This window comes from Pituophis catenifer, unplaced genomic scaffold, assembly GCF_029215685.1.
Source record: "Pituophis catenifer annectens isolate HBS135680 unplaced genomic scaffold, rPitCat1.0.hap2 SCAF_2, whole genome shotgun sequence".
Lineage (NCBI taxonomy): Eukaryota > Metazoa > Chordata > Lepidosauria > Squamata > Colubridae > Pituophis > Pituophis catenifer.
The window spans coordinates 295,046,136-295,067,306 of NW_027256882.1; the positions used below are offsets into that span (position 1 = coordinate 295,046,136).

General features: G+C 47.7%; 1 protein-coding gene across 2 annotated transcripts in view; it reads right to left on the reverse strand.

Annotated features, from left to right (window-relative positions):
* Positions 1–1,955: 1,955 nt before the first annotated feature.
* UBE2R2 (ubiquitin conjugating enzyme E2 R2) overlaps positions 1,956–21,171 on the reverse strand; it is a 64,731-nt gene continuing 45,515 nt past the window's right edge. The window contains exons 2-5 of one of the 2 annotated variants that reach the window (XM_070938982.1): positions 14,434–14,520; positions 10,464–10,561; positions 7,079–7,213; positions 1,956–5,180 (exon numbers count right to left, since the gene is read on the reverse strand). In XM_070938982.1, the coding sequence (XP_070795083.1) occupies positions 4,952–5,180; positions 7,079–7,213; positions 10,464–10,561; positions 14,434–14,520 (549 nt within the window). In that variant the 3' untranslated portion in view covers positions 1,956–4,951. The remainder of the gene's footprint in view (positions 5,181–7,078; positions 7,214–10,463; positions 10,562–14,433; positions 14,521–21,171) is intronic. The other variant, XM_070938983.1, reaches the window with a different exon arrangement.

A 21,171-nucleotide genomic window follows, 5' to 3' on the forward strand; every position in this document is an offset into this window, starting at 1 on the left:
TTCAAGTACTACTACTACTGTTGGGAGTGCCGAAGCACTTCCATGTTGAAACGATTTCATCGGTGACCTCACCATTGCCTGGAGGACGCCCAATTAGGGGCTCCTTTCACGTCCCCATTAAGTTGCCCATTGAAGTGGTACCTGTTTATTTACTCGCGATTGTCTGCTGTCGAACTGCTGGGTCAGCAGGAGGTGGAGCGAGTGACGGGAGCTCACTCCTGGCAGCAAACGGGTCTCGAACGTGAACCTGCCAATCATCAGCCCAGTGTCTTAGCCTCGTGAGTTTCCGCACCCTTCGATTTTAAGAACCAGCAGAGCGGTTCTGGGACTTGGCCTGAGGTGGGATGCTTCTGGTTATCCAAAAATCACACTTTGCTCACTTGCTTCTTCAAGTAGCAGACTGCAACAACGGGCAAAGAGAACTAACCTACAATGGCCGGTGAATCATCTGGACCAGGGGTGTCAAACTCGATTTCATTGAGGGCTGCATCAGGGTTTTATTTTAACCTTGGGGAAGTCGGGGAGGCCATGGCCAGCTCGAAGTCACTCGTGTTGGCGCTTATGGTGGCCCAAGCACTCTGCCAGCGAAAACAGGAGCTTGGGAGGACTGCACAGTCAGTCCTTCGCTGTTTCCAGGGCGGCCCTGCGGGCCAGAACTAAGCATCCTGCGGGCCAGTTCCGGCCTCCAGGCCTTGAGTTTCACACCCCTGATCTGGACTATTGTGTTTCAGAAACCGCCAAAGTTGTAAAAGGTGGGGTTTGGAGCAGTGTAGTCGCTCCAGATCTCAGAAAACAGTGAGTTGCCGGGAGTGATTCTGGAGTGGCTCAGTTTCCTTCTCGTATCCTGGCAGTGAGCAACCTATCCAGCACCCTACATTTCCCTTCATAGCCACCCGGGGCCTGTTTTTTCTGCCACCAACACAGCCAATGCTTATCTTAATGCCAACCTAGGTAGCTTGAAGACTATTCCTGAAATGTTAGGATCTCAAAGGGCGAAAATAAAATAATAAATAAATAAAATCGGAATGTAACTGCTACACTTTGTTCCCTTTCGCCATTGTTGGCTAATTGCTTTGCTTGACTTTGCTAGCAGTGAGTGGGATCAGACTTCTGTGGTCCAGCTTAAAATTTCTATTAAATTACAGTTTTGCCACGCAAGGAAAAATACTGACTTGGAGCCTATGGCTAGAAGCTGTGAAACCGACAATATTTGTCCAAAAAAACCCCCCATCCGAGCAGGGACCTTCAGTGATAAATTATTCCAATTTAAAACTGCAAACCCCTTTTTTAAAACCGGTGGTTAGCTTAGGAATGACCGCTATCCTGCCATCCTGTCTTGGCTGCCATTTTCACTGTGAAGGGATGTAATTAACAGAATGACAAGAGCTGGAGGGGACCTTGGAGGTCTTCTAGTCCAACCCTCTGCTTAGGCAGGAAACCCTACACCACTTCAGACAAACGGTTGTCCGTTAATCTCTTCTTAAAAGCCTCCAGTGATGGAGCATTCACCACTTCTGGTGGCAAGCTGTTCCACTGGTTAATTGTTCTCACTGTCAGGAAATTTCTCCTTAGTTCTAAGTTGCTTCTCTCCTTGGTTAGTTTCCACCCATTGCTTCTTATCCTACTCTCAGGTGCTTTGGAGAATAGCTTGACTCCCTCTTCTTTGGGGCAGCCCCTGAGATATTGGAAGAGAACCAGAAAAAATCTCCCCAAAGGAGAACCTTAAAACTGCCCTGCAAGCCAAGCCTGCACGAATCCACAAACACACAGCTCCTCTTTTTGTGCAGTTTGTGGTGGTTCCCAAGACGTCTCCGACGCAGGGCCCAGAGAACTGAGGGAACCCAGCAGGCGTTACCTGCAGCAGGAGCCTCGCAAGGATGGACACCGCAACATCTCGAGAACTTCGGCAGGCCAGCGAACGTGGCTTTTGAACATGCAATCAGCAAGAAGAGCGCTACTGTATTCCACATTTTATTAGTCAGACAGATGTGCAGAAAAACCAAAACTAAATTACCATAAGGAGGGAGAGAGAGAGAGAGAAGACAACACAAAAGAAAGAGGGAGGGGGAAGAGAGAAAAATAGGCCTTTGTTAACCTGGTCTAAAGGAATTGAACCAACCCAAGAAGAGAACGAAGGAAAGGAAGAAATACTTAGAATTTCAGCAGTGAAAATTTTACCCAAAGAATCCTAGTGTGCTCCCTGCTGGTTTCGGAACGGGTTTAGGAATTGAACGTTCCTTTTCGAATCGGAAAAATGTAAACGCAGACAAAAGGTAAAGAGAGGAGAGAACCAGGCGAGGGATGGCTCAAGTAAACATTTGTCCTCAAATCTCTCGAATCCGCATTTTCAGCAAAATCGGTTGGATCCTGAAAGGGGAAACCAGCAAGGTGCTAAACCGGAAAGGAACGTCCCGTTTGTCGCAGGGGAGGAGAGGCAGCCCTGGCTGGCGGGTTGGGGGTTCCCCAGCCCCCCCTTAAAAACGTAGCCCAAGGGAAGGACGGAGGTCTAATAACGCATCTCGCACACCACCAAGCTTCAGCGTACAAGTCACTGGAGAGAATACAGTCAAAATACAAGACAGCTGAAAGACGCGGCATCCTCATTTCAAGCCGAGCCAAGGATGCCAATGCCGGACCCAGCACCCCCTCCCTCCTCCTCGAGGACCCCCTTCAAGGGCTGACATTCGGGGTGCCCGTTGCAACAGCGCCACTCCTGCACACTTTTCAGAGTTTATAACGAGTTCCTCTCGCAGGAGGGAATGAAAAAAAATAAAATTAAGATTGTCCAAAGCAGGCTCTTGGCAACCAAACGTTACGCATTTGGATTGTTCTGTCCACCATTGTCTTTTCTTTTCTTGGGGTTCATCCGAACGGCCCTCCTTGTCCAACAGGGGGGACCCACCCAGAGTTACCCTTCTTTCCACCAGGGGGCCAGAAGCAAAATTGAAGGGCTCCGTGTTTGAGGAAGCGTTGCAACCATCTCTCTGGTTCTGAAGGGCCATCCAACCTGAGAAGACCCAACTGCAGCTTTGGGTCAATGGGGGTCAAAGAGGGCCCTTCCTGGCTAGGATCCTGAGAGGCCCTCAAGGGCCAGGCTCAGAAATGGGGCGGATGAAAGGCAAAGCCAGTGTTTGAAGGAGAAGCACAATTCCTGGATGGGTGTCTGGGACCACTCCAGCAGCCTCTCTTTTCCTGCAATCAGATGAATGGGGGTACCCCAGAAACACTCATCGGGTCTTGGCTGGTTTCCCTTCAGATCATCACTGCCGAAATAAACTTGGACCTCCTGCCGTCGTTCCCCAAAGCACTTAAGTCTTCTTATGGGGAACCCTTCATCTGGGCAGTGGGACTTGATGGAGCTGCCAAGGAGCCATCGCTCCGACAGCATCGGGTCTACCGCCCAGAAAGGAATACAAGCAACGTACCCCAAAGACTCCCCCCCATCACCTCTCTGTTTTCTAATGGCTCTTCTGGAATTTGCAACCGGCGACCCTTGTTTCCTTTTAGACAAGTCTATTTCTTGCTTCTCCAGCATTGGGGTGGTCTAAGACAGGGCTCTTGTCCAAGCTTGGCAACTTGAAGACTTGTGGACTTCAACTCCCAGAATCCCTCAGCCAGCATAACTTAGCTGCTTGAGGAATTCTGGGAGTTGAAGTCCACAAAAGTTGCCAAGGCTGGAGAGCCTCCCTCGGTTTAAGAAATGCTTTGGGGCAGCCCCCCTCTATCTACCCAGCCCCAGAAGTGATGCTCACTTCTTCCGAAGACAGACCCGTCTGCGGCAAGGCGCCTGTTGCAAACCTACAGGTGCAGAAAGCTGCTGGGTCTCGCGGAGAGAAGCCGTGTTCCAGATCCCATTCCTGGCCTCGTATTACAGCGCTGCTCTCCGCCATCGGGGAAATAGGCAGCCGCTCCCTGGATGCAACCCTCTGTAACTCGGGACAGAAAACGGTGCGCGTTTCGACGTGTTTATTGGAAGATTCATATCACAAGACAACTGCTCCCCCACTCGGACGATCCCCCCCCTCGATCTGCCTCGGGAGGTTTTCAGCCCCCCCTTGCCAAGCTGCCAATCCCACCCACCTCCCTCGTCCCGCCGTGAGCTTAGCAAACTTGAAATTGGAACAGCGGGCCTTTTTCGGCAACAGGTCTGGCAGCGGCCTAGTTCAAAAACACAGAAGCTTTTCGCCCTCCGCCTTGAGGGGGGAAGGGGGGGAGAGAAAAAAAATAACAAAAAAGGAGTAAAACCACCACCGGCACCAACCACCACAAGGCTAAACAAGTGCGCACACGAGGAGCAGCGAAGACGACCCCGGAAAAGAAGAAGTAGGGGGGGCTCTACGCAAGCTCGTGGGGGAGTGTGTCCCCCCCACTCCACGGTCTCCGCCGGGCGTTAAAATACATCAAAACCTCTTGATGAAAGACTGGGTTTAATTCGAGAACCTAAACACAGAGCCAGACTGTTTTGCTGTACTGTGAACTCTCCGGAAGGGAAGAGGGGCAGGCAGGGAGGGAGGGGGGGTGGCAGGGAGGAGGTATTGTCTTTTTTTTTAAAAAAAAAAAAAAAGGAGAGGAAGGGAGGGAGGGAAATCAAAAACACAGTGATGGGACGGGAAAGGAAGTGCGATCCAAGATCATCCGCGCAGGTCTTTCTCGCTACGAGGCCAAAAGGACCGGGAAGTGATGGAGGGGACGGACGAAACCAAGAATCCGTACGAGAGGAGAAAAGCAGGAAACGCACGTTTTGGTTGGGGTCTTTTCGCCCCACCCGCCCGCCCCTTTGAAGGTATATCTCTCTCTTTTTTTTTTTTATCCTTCTTCTTTTTTTCTTTTTTTCTGAACGGTCATTGGATTTACCGCTGCGTCCCCTCTGGCAAAACTGGCGGGGCAGTACGATTGGGAGGCTGGGCGGGCGGGTGGAAGAGGGAGGGAAGAAGGGCCAGAAGGGGGCAGGTCACGACTCCTCGTTGCCGGAATCATCGTCGTCGTAACAATCGGCGTCTTCCTCTTCCTCCTCCTCCTCGTCTTCGTCGTCGATGTCGTCGTCGTACAGGTCGTCGTAAAGCAAGTCGGAGCTGTTGTCGTTGGAAGGCACTTTAGTTTTGATGCAGTACTCGGCCAGCGTGGTGGGCACCTTCACACCGTCCTTCTCCGCCTCCGCCTTGGTGGCCTGCACTTGTTTCCTGCAAGGGGGAGGGGAGGGCGGGGAAGTTAGGGGAGGCTCAGCCTCACCAGCCTACCCACCCCTCAATGCCCACCCCCTCCCCCTCTGACACGTTGCACCCAGGTTTCCCTTGCCCCACGGATGCCAGCCGCTCAGACCCGACTCTTCCAATATCCACATCCGAGGTGTGCCAGCCAATGCATGAGAACTCTCCTTAATACAGGCAGTCCTTGACTTATAACCATTCATTTAATGACCGTTGAAAGTTATACCGGCACTGAAAAAAGGGACTTGTGATGGTCTTTCACATCTATGACCTTTTCAGCATCCTCACGATCACGGGATCGAAATTCAGATGTTTGGCGACCGGTTCACTTTTATGACGGTCGCAGTGTCCCTGGGGGGAGGGTCACATGATCCCCTTTTGTGACCTTCTCACAAGGAAACTCAATGGGGAAGCCGGATTCATTTAACGACCAGGTTACTACCGTATTTTTCGGAGTATAAGATGCACCTTAGATTTTGGGGAGGAAAATAAGAAAAAAAAAATCTGCCTCTGCCTACCAGCATCCATCGGTATTCATCTGGCTAGCGTCCTGTCAGTGTGCGAGAGAGTTGAGGGCTGTTTGGAAACTGAGTGAGCAACAAGGAAGGAGACAGCAAGGAGCCTGGGCGTGGCTTAGTTGTGCAGCTCTTAGTCTGTGCTGAGCTAGTGCTAGTCTGCTGCTCAAAACTGAAACTGAAACTCCTCTCCTCTGCTTGTGTTTTGCTTGTATTGACTACCACATTGGAAAACCTGCTTTTGGCATTGTATATTTACTTTATGCGTTATATTATATATAAAGAGAAGTTATTGAATCCTGCTGAATCAGTTACTTGTGTGTGCTTTCTGGATGTGATTGCTGTTGCAAACTCTGACACGTCCTTGCAGCAAATAGCAAACAGCCAGGTCAGCTTCAGCACATTATTGCAGCCTGATTCAGCAGGAGCAGCTGATTAGCGGGTGGATCGGCCTCCCAAAATACCCCCAATCAGCTGTTCCAGGCTGCAGGGATTGCCACAGACCATCGCCTCCTCCGTGCCTCGTGTTTTTGGATACATTTGGTGTATAAGATGCACCCAAATTTTCACTCTCTTTTAGGGGGGGAAAAGTGCATCTTATACTCCGAAAAATATGGTAACTTATCAGCTGCAGTGATTCACTGAACAACTGAGGCAAGAGAGGTCATAAAGCTCACCTAACAAATGTCTCGCTTAGCAACATAAATTTGGGGCTACACTGTGGTTGTAAGTTGAGGACTACCTGTAATTCCAAGCCATGTTTTGGTCCAACTGGCCAAAGGCTTGAGGGAGCTGAGCCTCCTGGCTCTGCCCAGCAACCTTTAGTGCCCCCCTCACACCCGCAGGACCAGGAGAGCTGAACTCTTTGGACTGAGGGGTCGGCTCACTACCAGGAAGGGCAGAAGTCAAGAAACTCAGAGGAGAAGTTCAGAGTTTCTTCTCTGCCCCGAGATATTTATCTTCCTCTAGAATATCTGTGACTCAGGGTTGGACTGTGGGGTCTTGCAGACGCTTCATGGCCCAAGTAGGGAACATCATCAGTGCTTAAATAGAAGTGGAGATTTGGGAGAAGAGGAGGAGGAGAAGGGCAGGAGGAGGAAGAAGAAGAGGAAGAGGAGGAGGAAGAGGACTGTGGGGCCCTTGGTGCTTTTTCAGCGTCATTTTTTTCCTGCAGACGTTTTGTGACCCAACTAGGGAACATCATCAGCGGAAGAAGTCCCCCACCTTTCTAGCACTGATGATGTTAGCTAGTTGGGGTCATGAAACAAGGAAACCGCCCAGCTCAGAGAGCTCCAAAGACCTGCCACATCAAACGGGCTCCCCTTCTCCACCAGCCGCTCCCCATCTCGGACTTACCGGATGATTTCCGCATATTCTTTGTCTTTCCCTTTGCTGTCCCTCCATTTCCTGAACATAACGGAGGCGTCCACGTTTGCCGGAGAGAACGTGTTGGGCTCATTAAGCAAGGAGATTACGCTCAGTAGGATAGTCCTGGGGAAAGAGAGAGGAGGAGAAAGTGTACCCGGAGCTCAGCACACATATGCAGGAGACACAGAGTTGGAAGGAGCCTTGGAGGTCTTCTAGTCCAACCCCCTGCCCAGGCAGGAGACCTTATAACATTTCAGACAAATGGCTGTCCAATCTCTTCTTAAAAGCCTCCAGTGATGGAGCAGCCACACTGCTCTGGAGGCAAGTTGTTCCACTGATTAATTGTTCTCACTATCAGGAAATTCATCCTTAATTCTAGGTTGCTTCACTCTTTGATTAGTTTCCATCCGTTGCTTCTTTTTTCTGCCTTCTGGTGCTTTGGAGAATAGCTTGACTCCCTCTTCTTTGGGGCAGCCCCTGAGATATTGGAAGACTGCTGTCATGTCTCCCCTGGTCCTTCTCTTCATTAAACTAGACATACCCAGTTCCTGCATCCGTTCTTCATATGTTTTATCCTCCAGTCCCCTAATCCTCTTTGTTGCTCTTCTCGGCACCCTTTCTAGAGTCTCAACACCTTTTTTACATCGTGGCGACCAAAACTGGATGCAGGATTCCAAGTGTGGCCTTACCAAGGCATCATAAAGTGGTATTAACACTTCACTTGATCTTGATTCTATCCCTCTGTTTATTCAGCCTAGAACTGTGTTGGCTTTTTTGGCAGCTGCAGCACACGGCTGGCCCAGATTTAAGGGATTGTCCACTCGGACTCCAAGGTGCCTCTCACAGTTACTACTAATGTGTTTTCCCGAAAATAAGATCGGGTCTTATATTAATTTTTGCTCCGAAAGATGCATTACGCATGTAGAGACGTAGACGCTCTCTACATGGGGCTCCCCTTGAGGAGCACCCGGAGGCTCCAACTGGTCCAGAATGCAGTTGCGCGGGTGGTTATGGGTGTGAATCGGCGCACCCACATAACATCCCTCCTGCGCGAGCTGCACTGGCTCCCGGTGGTCTTCTGGGTGCGCTTCAAGGTGTTGGTTCTCACCTTTAAAGCGCTCCATGGCTTAGGGCCAGGGTATTTACGAGACCGCCTGCTGCTACCGATAACCTCCCACCGGCCAATACGCTCTCACAGAGAGGGACTCCTCAGGGTGCCGTCGGTCAGGCAATGTCAGCTGGCGACCCCCAGGGGGAGGGCCTTCTCTGTGGGAGCACCCGCCCTCTGGAACGAGCTACCTCCCGGAATACGGCTGATTCCGGATCTACGCACTTTCCGTAAGGCCCTGAAGACGTTTTTATTTCAGCAAACCGGACTGGCCTGAATAGGTTTTATGGGTTAGTTTTTAATTGTATTGCTAGGGGTTTTAAATTGGGGCGGCCATTTAATTTAATTTATTCTTAATTATTTTAACTTTTATACTGCATGTTATTTTAATTCTCGGTTGTTCACTGCCCTGAGTCCCTTCGGGGAGAAGGGCGGGATATAAATTCAATAAATAAATAATAAATAATAATTAGGGTTTATTTTCTGCTTAGATTTTATTTTGGGGGAAATCCAGTACTGAAAGCGTCGGTCTGGCTGATGATCTTAACTGGGGCTTATATTTGGGGTAGCATTCCCCAAATTCCCCAATTCCGAGCATTCTGAAAAATCATGCTAGGGCTTATTTTCCGGGAAACAGGGTATTGAGCCAAGTACCACCTATTCTATACCTGAGTATTTGGTCTTTCTTGCCTAAACACAGGACTAAACTTTTCTCCATCACTGAGCTGCATTTTGTTTTAATAATAGGGACATTCCTCTTGCATCCAAGACTGCACAGCTGCATTATCGTCTTGGGGGGAGGGGGCAAGAGGGGGGAGGGGTGGGGGAGGGGGAAGGTGGGGGAAGGGGCGGATGGGGGTAGAGGCGTTCCCCGCCCCCATCCTTTCTTGTTTCTCCTAGATCTGGCCTGAAGGCAGAATTCCGGGGAAATGGGCATTTATCGCTTGCTATCCAAGCTATCTTCTGGTGCGAATCCTTGAAAAGGGACATGCGCAGATATGGTGGAAGTGTCTTCATTAGCCTCCCTCTCAGTTTATTGTTTTTCTCAATACAGGTAGTCCTCAACGTACAACAGTTCATTTGGTGACCAAAGTTACGACGGCACTGAAAAAAAGTGACTTATGACCGTTTTTCACACTTGCGACTGTTGCAGCTACCCCCCCCCCCGAGTCACGTGATCAAAATTTTGGATGCTTGGCAACTGACTCGCATTTATGACAGTCGCAGTGTGATCCCCTTTTGAGACCACCTGACCAGCGAAGTCAACGGAGAAGCCCGATTCACTTAACAACCGGGTTGCTAACTTAACAACTGCAGGGATTCGCTTAACAACGGAGGCAAGAAAGGTCGTAAAATGAAGCCAGACTCGCTGATCTATTGTCTCATGTAGAAACAGAAATTGTGGGCTCCATTTTGGTCGTAAGTTGAGGATTACCTGTTATACTACGTGCTGAAATTTGCTTTTTCAAGGGGAAAATTAAATCCAAATGCAATCTTTAACTATCAGTTTTGCAAAACGGAGTTTCACATGGTCCAGTTTTTATAACCCCATTTCTGAAGAGCCCGTGCGCAGTGTGACAATCTCCTTTAGCCAAGAAGGGCCCTGTGCAAAATGGGTCAGTTGTCGTGCTTTGCGGTTTCTCTCTCTCTGTTTAGCACATACCCTCCGTTTACTAAACTGAGCCCGGCGTCTCTGAACCGGCAGGGCCAGGATGAGCTTCAAAGTTTATTTATTCGGGTTATTTTTTCGGAATGGCAGGTTAGGGGCTGCACGCATAAGGGGGTAGGATGGAGGGCCCTCCCTGGACTCCTCAGGTAGTCCTCGACTTACAGAAGTTTGTTTAGTGACCGTTCGAAGTTACCACAGCCCTGAAAAAAGTGACTTAGGACCGTTTTCTGCACTTACAGACATTTTTCACACTTATGACCACTGTAGCATCTCCATGGCTATGTGATCAAACTTTGGGTGCTTGGCAACTGACTCACATTTATGACGGTTGCGGTGTCCTGGGGTCATGTGATCCCCTTTTCCGACCATCGGACACTGGGGAAAGTTAAATTCACTTAACCACCGTGTCACTAACTGAACAAGTGTGGCGATTCGCTTAACAACCGTGGCAAGAGAGGTTGTAAATTGGGGCAAAATTCACCTAACAACTGCCTCGCTTAGCAGATTGAAATCTGGGGCTTGATTGTGGTCGTAAGTCGAGGATTACCTATACTACAATTGGGTAGAAACAAATTTTTGGTCTCGGAGGGTCTTACCTGACATTCTGGGTGGGGTTCCACCTTTCCGATGGCAGCTCTCCACTTTGAGGATCATCTACAGGTGGGTGAAGAATTGAAATACATACATCCCCATTCTATGGAAAGAAAAGTGGACGGTGGGTATGAAGAGAGACAACGAAGTTAAACTATGCAGCAAACAGACCACGCATAAAAATCCTCTCTGCCTATTTCCTAAAGATCAAGTGTAAACTTCTTTCACTTCAAGCAAGGCACATATTTTGCTACACACACACACACACACACACACACACACACACACACACACACACTAGCTGCGGGCTCTAAATCCCAACACATCTGGGACTTACAATACTTTACAGAACTCAATGCGGCTTTCCAGGCTCAGTAGGAATAAAGCTGGAAGGGCTCTTGGAGGTCTTCTAGTCCAGCCCCCTGCTCAAGTAGAAGACCTTGTAGCATTCTGGGGCAAAATGATTCTTCAATCTCTTCTTAAAAGCCTCCAGGAGCCTGAGTGGCGTAGGAGGCTAATGCCTCCTACTAAGGCAGCATTTAACATCCAGCTGCCTGCAATTTCTGCTGGTTCGAATCTCGCCAAGGCTCAAGGTTGACTCAGCCTTCCATCCTTTCTAAGGTAGGTGAAATGAGGACCCAGTTTGTGGGGGCAATAAGCTGACTTTGTATAAAATATACAAAAGGATGAAGGCTATTGCTTAACACATTGTAAGCTGCCCTGAGTCTCCAGAGAAGGGCGGCATATAAAAATAAATAAATAAATAAATAAATAAATAAATAAATAAATAAATCCAGTGCTGGAGCGCCTACAACGTCTGGATGCAAGCTGTTCCACTGATTCATTACCAGAACAACAGAGTTTGAAGGGACCTTGGAGGTCATCTAGTCCAACCCCCTGCTCAAGCAGGAGACCAATTCAAGGGGCTGCCCAGTCTCTTCTTAAATCCCTCCAGTAACGAAGGACCCATAACTTCTGAAGAGAAGCTCTTCAATGGTTCTCACTGTTAGGTAGTTTTCTGCTTCATTCCAGGTTGTGTCCTTTGTAGCTGTAGGGGGGCTTCTCGACACTTACATAAAACTTAATTCTCTTTCTTGAGCCCCAATATTATCAACACACCGATAACCCCCCATTTAATTGACTTTATTTACGCCAAATAATTCCACCAGGGGGAGCCAGAGCTCTCGACGAGAAGCCCCAGCTGCCAGCCCTGCCTTACGACTGGATCTTCACAAGCAGATTCTCCTAGATTCGCGATGGCGAACCTATGGCACGGGTGCCACACGTGGCACACGGAGCCATATCTCTAGGCACGCGAGTGCATGTTCGCGCTGGCCAGCTGATTTTCAGGCCTTCCGGGCCCACTGGAAGTCGGGAAATGGGCTGTTTCCGGGCCTCTGGAGGGCCTCCAGGAGGGTGGGGAAGGTCATTTTTGCCCTCCCCAGGCTCCTAGAAAGGCTCTGGAGCCTGGGGAGGGCAAAAAAATGGGCTGATCAGGCCCACCATGTCATCACGTGCCAAAAGCGGGGGGGAAGGGGGTAGAGCAGGGGGGGGTCATGCATGCATGTATGAGGGGACAGGGCACATTGAATTACGGGTGTGGGCACACACACGCGCAATTCACCCCCCCCTCCGCCCGCTTTTGGCACACGATGGCAAAAGGGTTAGCCATCACTGTCCTGGATGAAGGGTGTCAAACTTGATTTCATTGAGGGCAGCATCAGGGTTGTGTTTGACCGGGGGGCTGGGGAGGTGGCCAGTTCAACGTCACTCATGTCGGGGTGGGGGCCCCTGTGGTGGCCAAATGCTAAGGCAGGACTTCCCTCAGACTCTCCCTCCCACTCATTATCTACGGGACCGCCTGGTACCACCAATAGCCTCCCACCGGCCAGTACGCTCCCATAGAGAGGGGCTCCTCCGGGTGCCGTCGGCCAAACAATGTCAACTGGCGGCCCCCAGGGGGAGAGCCTTCTCTTTGGGGGCACCTACGATCTGGAACGAGCTTCCCCCGGAGATACAGAGGATCCCGGATCTGCGCACCTTCCGTCGCGCTCTCAAGACTTTCCTATTTCATCAAGCTGGCCTGACCTAAATCTCCTCCCCTTTTTAAATATAAATTTTAATTTGTTTTTAAATTATGGGGTATTTTAAATTTGTTCAGCTAAATCATTTAATTCATTTTATTTTATTTTAAACTTTTGTATTTATGTGTTTTATCTTGTGGCTGTTCACCGCCCTGAGTCCTTCGGGAGAAGGGCGGTATAGAAATTTAATAAAATAAATAAATAAATTATAACCTTCCTTCCTTTTTGCTACCGGTTCTCCGAACAACCCGCCGCCATCGCTACCGGATCAGGCGATCCGGTCCAAAATGGGAGCATTTCACCCAATATATTGCCTCCGATTCTGCAGAACTAATTCCCTTTTTAACCCTTCCTTCCTCCCTCCCTTCGGCTAAAGCTAGAGGGAGAGTTCCAAAAGACAACCGAGGCTGTGCAGAGGAAACCTTTTACAGCCTCGGTCATTAAACGAACCCAGTTCGTTTAATGCCCGTTCAGGATCAATGCAAGCAATGCCACGTATAATTAAAAGGGTGTAATTCAAGCCAGACATTTCATAAAAATAGAGCAGGGGCAAATTAATTCAGCCGGCAAAACATTCGGAAGAGGGACCTTCACCGGCTGAATTTATGAATTCAGGATAATCCTGGATTTACAACAGTTCATTTAGAGACCGACCAAAGTTACGAAGGCACTGGGGGGGAAAAAGGGAACTTGTGACCGTTTTTAACATGACCACTGCAGTGACGTCGTGAACAAAATTCAAACGCTTGGCAACTGACTCGTATTTATGACGGTTGCTGTGTCCCGGGGTGTGTGTGTGTCACGTGATCCCCTTTTGGGACCTCCTGATGAGAAGAGTCAATAGGGAAGCCAGATTCGCTGAACGACCGTGTCTCTAAGCTAACAACCGCAGTGATTCGCTTAACGACTGTGGCAGGAAAGGTCGTAAGAGGGGGCAAAATTCACCGAACGAACGTCTCATAGTTAGCAACAGGAAAGTTTGGGCTCCATCGTGGTCGTAAGTCGAGGATTACCCGTTCTTCCGGGGACACAGCTCCCTACCCCTGCTCTGAAGAGTTTTCCCTTAAGGATGAGATTCCAGAACCTGCTCCTTGGACTGCAAAAGGGACCTTTTCTGGATTTCTCCTTTCCAAATTTCTGGAGCACCTGTTGTGGCCTGTCGGCCACCGGCCCCTCCAGCACTGAATCAGAGGAGGAGGAGGAAGTGTGGGAGTCAGGGCCAGCATCAGGGCAACCTGAGAGCTCCGAGGGGGAAGAGGGAACGGAGCTGGCAGAGAGAGAGAGTCAGACAGAGGACAAGCCTGGGCCGTCCGTCAGCCCTCGGATGGAGAGTCAACAGTTCCCAGGTCTGGAGGTGGCTGATGAGGAAGAGGAGGAACAGCTGGGTCCAGAGCCTGATGCGTGGATGCGCAGAAGGCAGAGGAGAGGAGAGCAGTGGAAATCTATGGGCCGGTCCTTGGGATGGAAGAACCACCGCTGTTAGCGAAGCCCCACCCTAGCTCTGGGGATAAAAGGCAGGGGACGGAGATGAATAGATGTGGCAGACAACTATTCATCTCCCCTGCCGGACAGACTTGTTAGCCTGCGGTGAGAGAGAAACTTTTTGTGGGCTGCTGGCACTCCTCATAAAGGAATCTTTTGAGTTCACTTCAGAGGGTTTGTGGTGTTTGGGGAACTGGATCAGAAGAGCAGCAGAGAGAGCACTGCCAACAGAGCCTCCATCTTACTGGGTCTCCACGCATCCCTTTTTGAGGGCGGTGGAAGGAGAGGAGTCCAGAGCTGGGCGTCACAAAGCATGAAACATGCACAGGAATTCCGGCTTTGCAACGAAGGCGGGTGCTGCGAAGGTCTTTTTTAATGACACCCACTCCATGCGCTGAAGTCAACCTACCTCGTAAATGTTCGGGTGCCACATTTTGGTCAGAAATCTGAAGGTAGGTGGTGAATACGGGTAATCTATAGGAAATTTAATATGAGCCTGAAAGAGAGAAAGAGGGAGCCACATTAAGCATTGATTAAGTACAAACAGAAGAGAAGATTTGTAGTTCAGGAGTGAACTGTGGGGTCCTTGGTGCTCTCTGAGCTTGGTGGTTTTCTTGCAGACGTTTCATGACCCAACTAGGGAACATCATCAAGGCTAGAAGGGAGTGGGGTGTGTGGGGAGGACTGTGGGATCCTTAGCACTCTCCAAGCTTGGTGGTTTTCTTGCAGACCTTTCATGACCCAACTAGGTAACATCATCAGTACTAGAAAGGAGTGGGGTTGGTAGAGAAGAGGACGACAACTGTGGACTACTTGGTGCTCCTGAACTTGATTGTTTCCTTGGCAGACATTTCATGACCTAACTAGGTGACATCATCAGTGTAGACGGGAGTGGGGTGTGTAGGGAGGAGGAGGGATGGAGGGAGGAACAGGAAGACGACTGTGGGGTCCTTGGTGCTCTCTGACCTTGGTGATTTTCTTGCAGACATTTCATGACCTAACTAGGTGACATCATCAGTTTAATTTACTTTATTGTCACTGCACATGGTACAACGAAATTAAATGCTGTCTTCAGTGTACATGATAGCTATAAAAATAAAAACACAAACATACATCCCATTCCGGTGGGACCGGAAGTTGGCAAATGGGCCATTTTGGGCCTCCGGAGAACCTCCGGGGGGGGGGAAGGCCCTTTCCACCCTCCCCAGACTCCTAGAGAGGCTCTGGAGCCAGGTGAGGGAGAAAACGGGCCTTCCCCACCACCACCCCGGAGGCAGGAAACAGCCTGTTTCCCTACTTCTAGTGGGTCCAGAAGGTCCGAAAATCAGCTGGCGCACCGGAGCTGAGCTCACGTGCCCACTGATATGGGCACGTGTGCCATAGGTTCGCCATCACGGCACTAGGGGAATTAACTTTTTCTCTGGCTTTACACAATACACCGACTCCTATGTAAACCAAACAGCCTGGGATGCACACGACAGCTAAGCTGGAGAAATCTCTCTGAAGGCCCCGGATGCTGCGTAGACGTTGCAACTGAGCTCCTGAGAGTTCAGCAGAGAATTCGAACGACTTTTCACAGGCTCCTAAAAATCAGCAGAAAAGTACTTTGGGGGACACAGCACAACCCCTCTTAGCTACGTCGGCCATCCACTGGTGGTCAGGACAGTTATTGGTGAGAAAAAATAAGATTACAAATCTGAGAGAGTTCAGGGCTGAACAGGTAGCATGCCAATATTTTAAGTCAGTAAACAGCCAAATTGGGTCAGAAGGTTGGACATCTGGTGAGGTGCAGGCACGGTGGATCATACTAGGCAGATAAAATAACTTTTATGGTCGTTTTTCTTTACTGTGAGCACACTGGCCCATGTTAAAAATGGAATTCTGTTGCCTGCTCTCAAGGGAAAGTATATATCTACCCAAACACATACATAACACATGTAGGTATATACATACATATATGGATGGATGGATGGATGGACGGAGAGATAGATGAATCATTTCCAATGTTTTGTAACAGGCATTCAATGCAGCAAGCATTAAAATACAATATTATTTTAATATTGTACAAAAAAAGCCTTGGTGGCGCAGCAGACTAAAACTACTGTTAAAGTAGCACTTAGCTGCCAGCTGCCTGCAATTACTGCGAGTTCGAATCTCACCAGGCTCAAGGTTGACTCAGCCTTCCATCCTTTTGAGGTAAGTAAAATGAGGACCCGGATTGTGGGGGCAATAAGATGACTTTGTATATATAAAAAAAGAACACCGCTTAGGGGGAGCCGAAAGCCCTACTAAGCAGGTATATACAAAAGTATGAAGGCTATTGCTTAACGCATTGTAAGCCGCCCTGAGTCTCCGGAAGAGGGCGGCATATAAATCAAACTAATAAAAATAAAAAATAAATAAAATAAAATATTTATTCCAAAGAAAGAAAAGTTTTTTCATCCCCCCCAAACATCCCAAAGGAGCTTTTTTCAAGAGGCAACTGGACTTTCTGGTTTTTCTCTGAAGATGTTTCGCTTCTCATCCAAGAAGCTTCCTCAGCTCTGACTGAATGGTGAGGAATGGAAGGATTTATGCTCCTTGCAGACAGCTGGTCATTGGCATCCTTTTTATAGTGTCGTTGAGGACACTTGACACACACAAAGAAAAACACACACGCCACCACCAAGCGTCCCTTTTCCACCACTTGCAACACGTGAGCCAGGCTAAGGTCAATGGCTTTGAGGGAGAGCTTGCAACCTGCCTAAATCCCCCAAATTCGGCACTATAATGATCCTCTGATGTTCAGCGGTGATAAAATCCACAACATTTGGGATTTTCCTTCTATTCCCCCGGGGAAGGGGGGAATTCCCCATTAATGAAAGAAAAATAAAGGATATTCCTCAACTGCTTCCATGGCAACCGTTCAAGGCTTCGGCTTTCTGCTTAGGGTCGAAGAAATGCACCAAGCGCTCGGAGCTGCTTCCAGCTTCAAAGGCTGGCAGTCCTCGGCTTACAACACATTCAAAGTGTGTCTCAAGATACGGTTCCCAAATGGCTGGCTGGGGAATTCTGGGATTTGAAGTCCACCAGTCTTAAAGTGGCCAAGTTTGGAGATTGCCCCCTGATCCAAGACCCCAAAACCCAACAGACAAATACAGAGGCCCCCTACACTGCCTATTTCCATATCAGTTTCTTCCCGTTTCTTCCAGCGCCATTAAAGACTGAGTGACATCAGCATATCGGAGGTACCCAATCTTAAAAATCTTGATTGACAGCCGCCGCTGGCTTTGTACAGTTGTTAAAACTGCATCCGAAATAAAGTGGGTTAAAAGCAGGGTGGATAAAAATAAATGATTTTTTTTAAAAAAATCAAAAAAATCAGACTTTTTTGATTTAAATCGGATTTTTTTTTATTTAAATTGGATTTTTTTGATTTTTATCGAATTTATTTTAATAAAAAACTTTTGGGGTAAAAATCTATCATAAGATAGTTTTCTATTTAAGATACATGAATAATTTAGTTTATTCAGCATGAAATGGAGCTTAGTTATATAGCATGAGGAGGCTGTATAGTCTGCAACACTGGGACTATCGGTGAGTCAACAGTGGGTCAAAGGAGTAGCAGAGATGAGAGTTGCTCTTTAAAAATTATGATTTAAATCGAGTCGATTTAAATCAAGCCTTTTTACTAGTGATTTAAATCATGATTTAAATCATGATTTAAATCGACTCGATTTAAATCAAATCCACCCTGGTTAAAAGTGAATGAAATTTATGAGACCATCCCGTTAAAAAAAAGGGGGTATCTCTACAATAGTGGATCCAACTCAGGCGTGAAATGCTATCGGTTCGCACCAGTTCGGGCGAACCGGTAGTAAAAAAGAAGCTACGGGTTCCGAACCGGTATTTCCGACGATCAGCTGTGCCGCGCAATTTAGAATATCTAGAAAGCAGGAAATCCTGCTTTCTACTGAATCTAAATCACACAGCACAGCCGTTCCCCCCCTCCCCCCCGCTGTTCTGCTTACCTTCCCAAGCCTCTTTTTGCCACACAAATCGCGTGTTTGGCATGTACTATGCATGCGCGCATGTGCAGCGTGCATTTGGTGCAGACTGCATGTGCACGCAGTGTGCTTTTTGCACGCATTGCGCATGTGTGCGCAGTGGGCACTTGGCACGCACCGGGCATGCGCAGGCAGCGAACCGATGGCAAACCAGGGAAAATTTCACCACTGGTCCAACTCATAGGAACGGCTCAGGAGAATAGCGTGTTCCTCTTGGTTTTAGGGTTTACTGATTGATTTATATTTATTGGTTTTATTGTGTGATGGACAGCCATACAAATCTTTGAGGAAAGACAGAAAAAAAGAAGGAAGGAAGGAAGGAAGGAAGGAAGGAAGGAAGGAAGGAAGGAAGGAAGGAAGGAAGGAAAAAAAAGAAAGAGAAAGGAAGGAAGGAAGAAAGAAAGAAGGAAAGGAAGGAAGGAAGGAGTGTGGATAAAACTTGATTTTTTAAAAAAAATCAAAACAATCAGATTTTTTTTAATTTAAATTGAATCTTTTTGATTTTAATCAAATTTATCTTAATAAAATGCTTTGGGAGTAAAAATCTATCTAAATATACTTTTCTATTTAAGATTCATTAATCATTTAGTTTATTCAGCATGAAACGGAGCTGAGTTATGTAGCAGGAGGAGGCTGTATATTCTGCAATATTGGGACTGTCGGTGAGTCAACAGCCGGTCAGAGGAGGAGCTGCTGGGGGACAGAGACAACAGTTGCTCTTTAAAAATTATGATTTAAATCAAGTTGATTTAAATCAAGCTTTTTTACTAGTGATTTAACTTGTGATTTAAATCGTGATTTAAAATCGACTTTGATTTAAATCAATTCCACCCTGAAAGGAAGGAGGATGAGAAAGAGGAAAGGAGGGTGGCTGGGGAATTCTGGGAGTTGAAGTCCACACCTCTTAAAGGGACCAGGGGCCGCTCCCTTCTCCTTGGCGCTCCAGGGATGGGTGGAAAGAGTTGGCTTTCTTATGCTCTCCGGAGGCTTCGGAGAGGATTGGAGCATTGCAAGAGGAATGTGTTGTGAAAGCAAGAGCTCCTGCCAAATTTGCCAGAGTGTGAGTTGTGTTGGCTAGGAACACAAACACAATGGGCTTCGAGACAAATTCTCCGCCCGGTGAATTCTTCCCAGAACAAACCCGACTGCCTTATTTGGAGGGTTTCTGGAAGAGCAACCGAGAAAACCCGCTGGGTTGATTCGCGGCTCGTAATCCAGCCGTCGTGCTAAATCCCGCCTAACAGATCTTTTTTTTCAGAGTGATCCACTCTTCTTCGGAATGTGGTGCCAAATTTACTGACAGTATCATCGCGGAAATACAAAAAAATAAAATAAAATACAGATAATCCTCAATTTACAGCCACAATTGAGCCCAAGATTTATGTCTTTAAGTGAGAAATTTGTTAAGCGAGTTTTGCCCCGTTTTACGACTTCTTTTGGAACATTTTTTTAAGAGACTCACAGAAGTTGTTAAGTCAGTCACACGGTTGTTAAGTGAATCTGGCTTCCCCATTGACATTGCTTGTCAGAAGGTCACTTGACCCCGAGACACTGCGACCGTCATAAATATGAGGAGCTGCCAAGCGCCTGAATTTTGAGCACCTGACCACAAGGATGTTACAATGGTCGTTAAGTGTGAAAAATGGTCATTAAATGAACTGGTGTAACTCAAGGATTACCTGTAGAGAGAACTGCAGGCAGTCCTTGACGTATGAACAAAATTGAGCCAGTTAAAGTAAGATAGTCATTAAGTGAGTTTTGCCTCACTTTATGACCTTTCTTGCAACAGCTGTTAAGTGAATCATCACAGTTATTAAATTAGTAACAAGGTCGTTACGCGAATCTGACTTTCCCTGCTGACTTCGCTTCTCAGAAGGTCGCAAAAGGGGGTCACGTGACCCCTGGGGCAGTGGGGCGACCGTCGTAAAGATGAGGCAGGAGGGGGGGACCATGAGAAAAACACGGCAGTTGCCAAAGCATTTTGATCCCGTGACCAGGGGGAGATGGCAACGGTCGTTAAGTGTGAAAAATGGCCCTGAGTCAGTCTTTTCAGTGCCGTTGTACGGTCACTGAACAAACGGTCATATGTCGAGGACTGCCTGCACAACGGAAGGAGAGAGCTGTGCAAAGACACAATAAGACACCCTGGGACAGAGAGAGAAGAAACAACAACAAAAAATCCACCAGGATAAGCTAGAAAAGGACTTGTGGTTATAGAAATGGCTGGTCATATATATTAATGTGTAAAAGCAAAAAATTGAGGATGGAGGGTTTTTAATCTTGGGCTAAGGAAGACTTGGAATTCAATGCCTTTTTTATTTTTATTTTATTTTCCCCCTCTTGAATCTCCCTCCCCCCTTTCCCTCCCCCCATTCCTTTTCTTTTCCTTAATTTCCTATTTTGTTTTCTTCTTTTCTTTGTAATTTATATAATAGAACAAAAAAAAATGTAGGGTTTTTTTTAAAAGCAGTTTGGGAGATATTAGACAAGGTTATTACAAAAATAAAAATAAGACAATCATGTTTTTATTCAAAGGTATCACTTGCCACATTTGCAAAGTTAGGTTAAATTCCAGGCCGGCATTCCCTCCAAAGCAGTACAGCTAGTCCTCAACGTACAACAATTGAGCCCAAAATTTATGTTGCTAAGTGAGTCATAGGTTAAGGGGGTTTTACCCCTTTTTTTTACAAACTTTCTTGCCATGTTTGTTAAGCGAATCCTTGCAGTTGTTAAGTTAGTGACATGGTTGTTAAATGAATCGGGTTTCTCCGTGGGCTCTGCTTGTCAGAAGGTTGCAAAAGGGGATCGTGGGACCCCGAGACGGTCACTAAATGAACTGTTGTAAGTTGAGGACTTCCTGTACTGGAAAAGCTGGAGGTACTGGAATATCGGAGGAATTGGGGCTGGGTCAGCTCCCTACAGGGAAAGCTATAATAATTGGGGTTCTTACATTTATTGGGGAAAATGGTAGTGACGACAGCTGGTTCTGGAGATCTAGACAGGTAGTCCTCGCCTTACGGCCAAAATTGAGCCCAAAATGTCCATCGCTAAGCGAGACCGTTGTTGAATTTCCCATTTTACGGCCTTTCTTGTCATCGTTG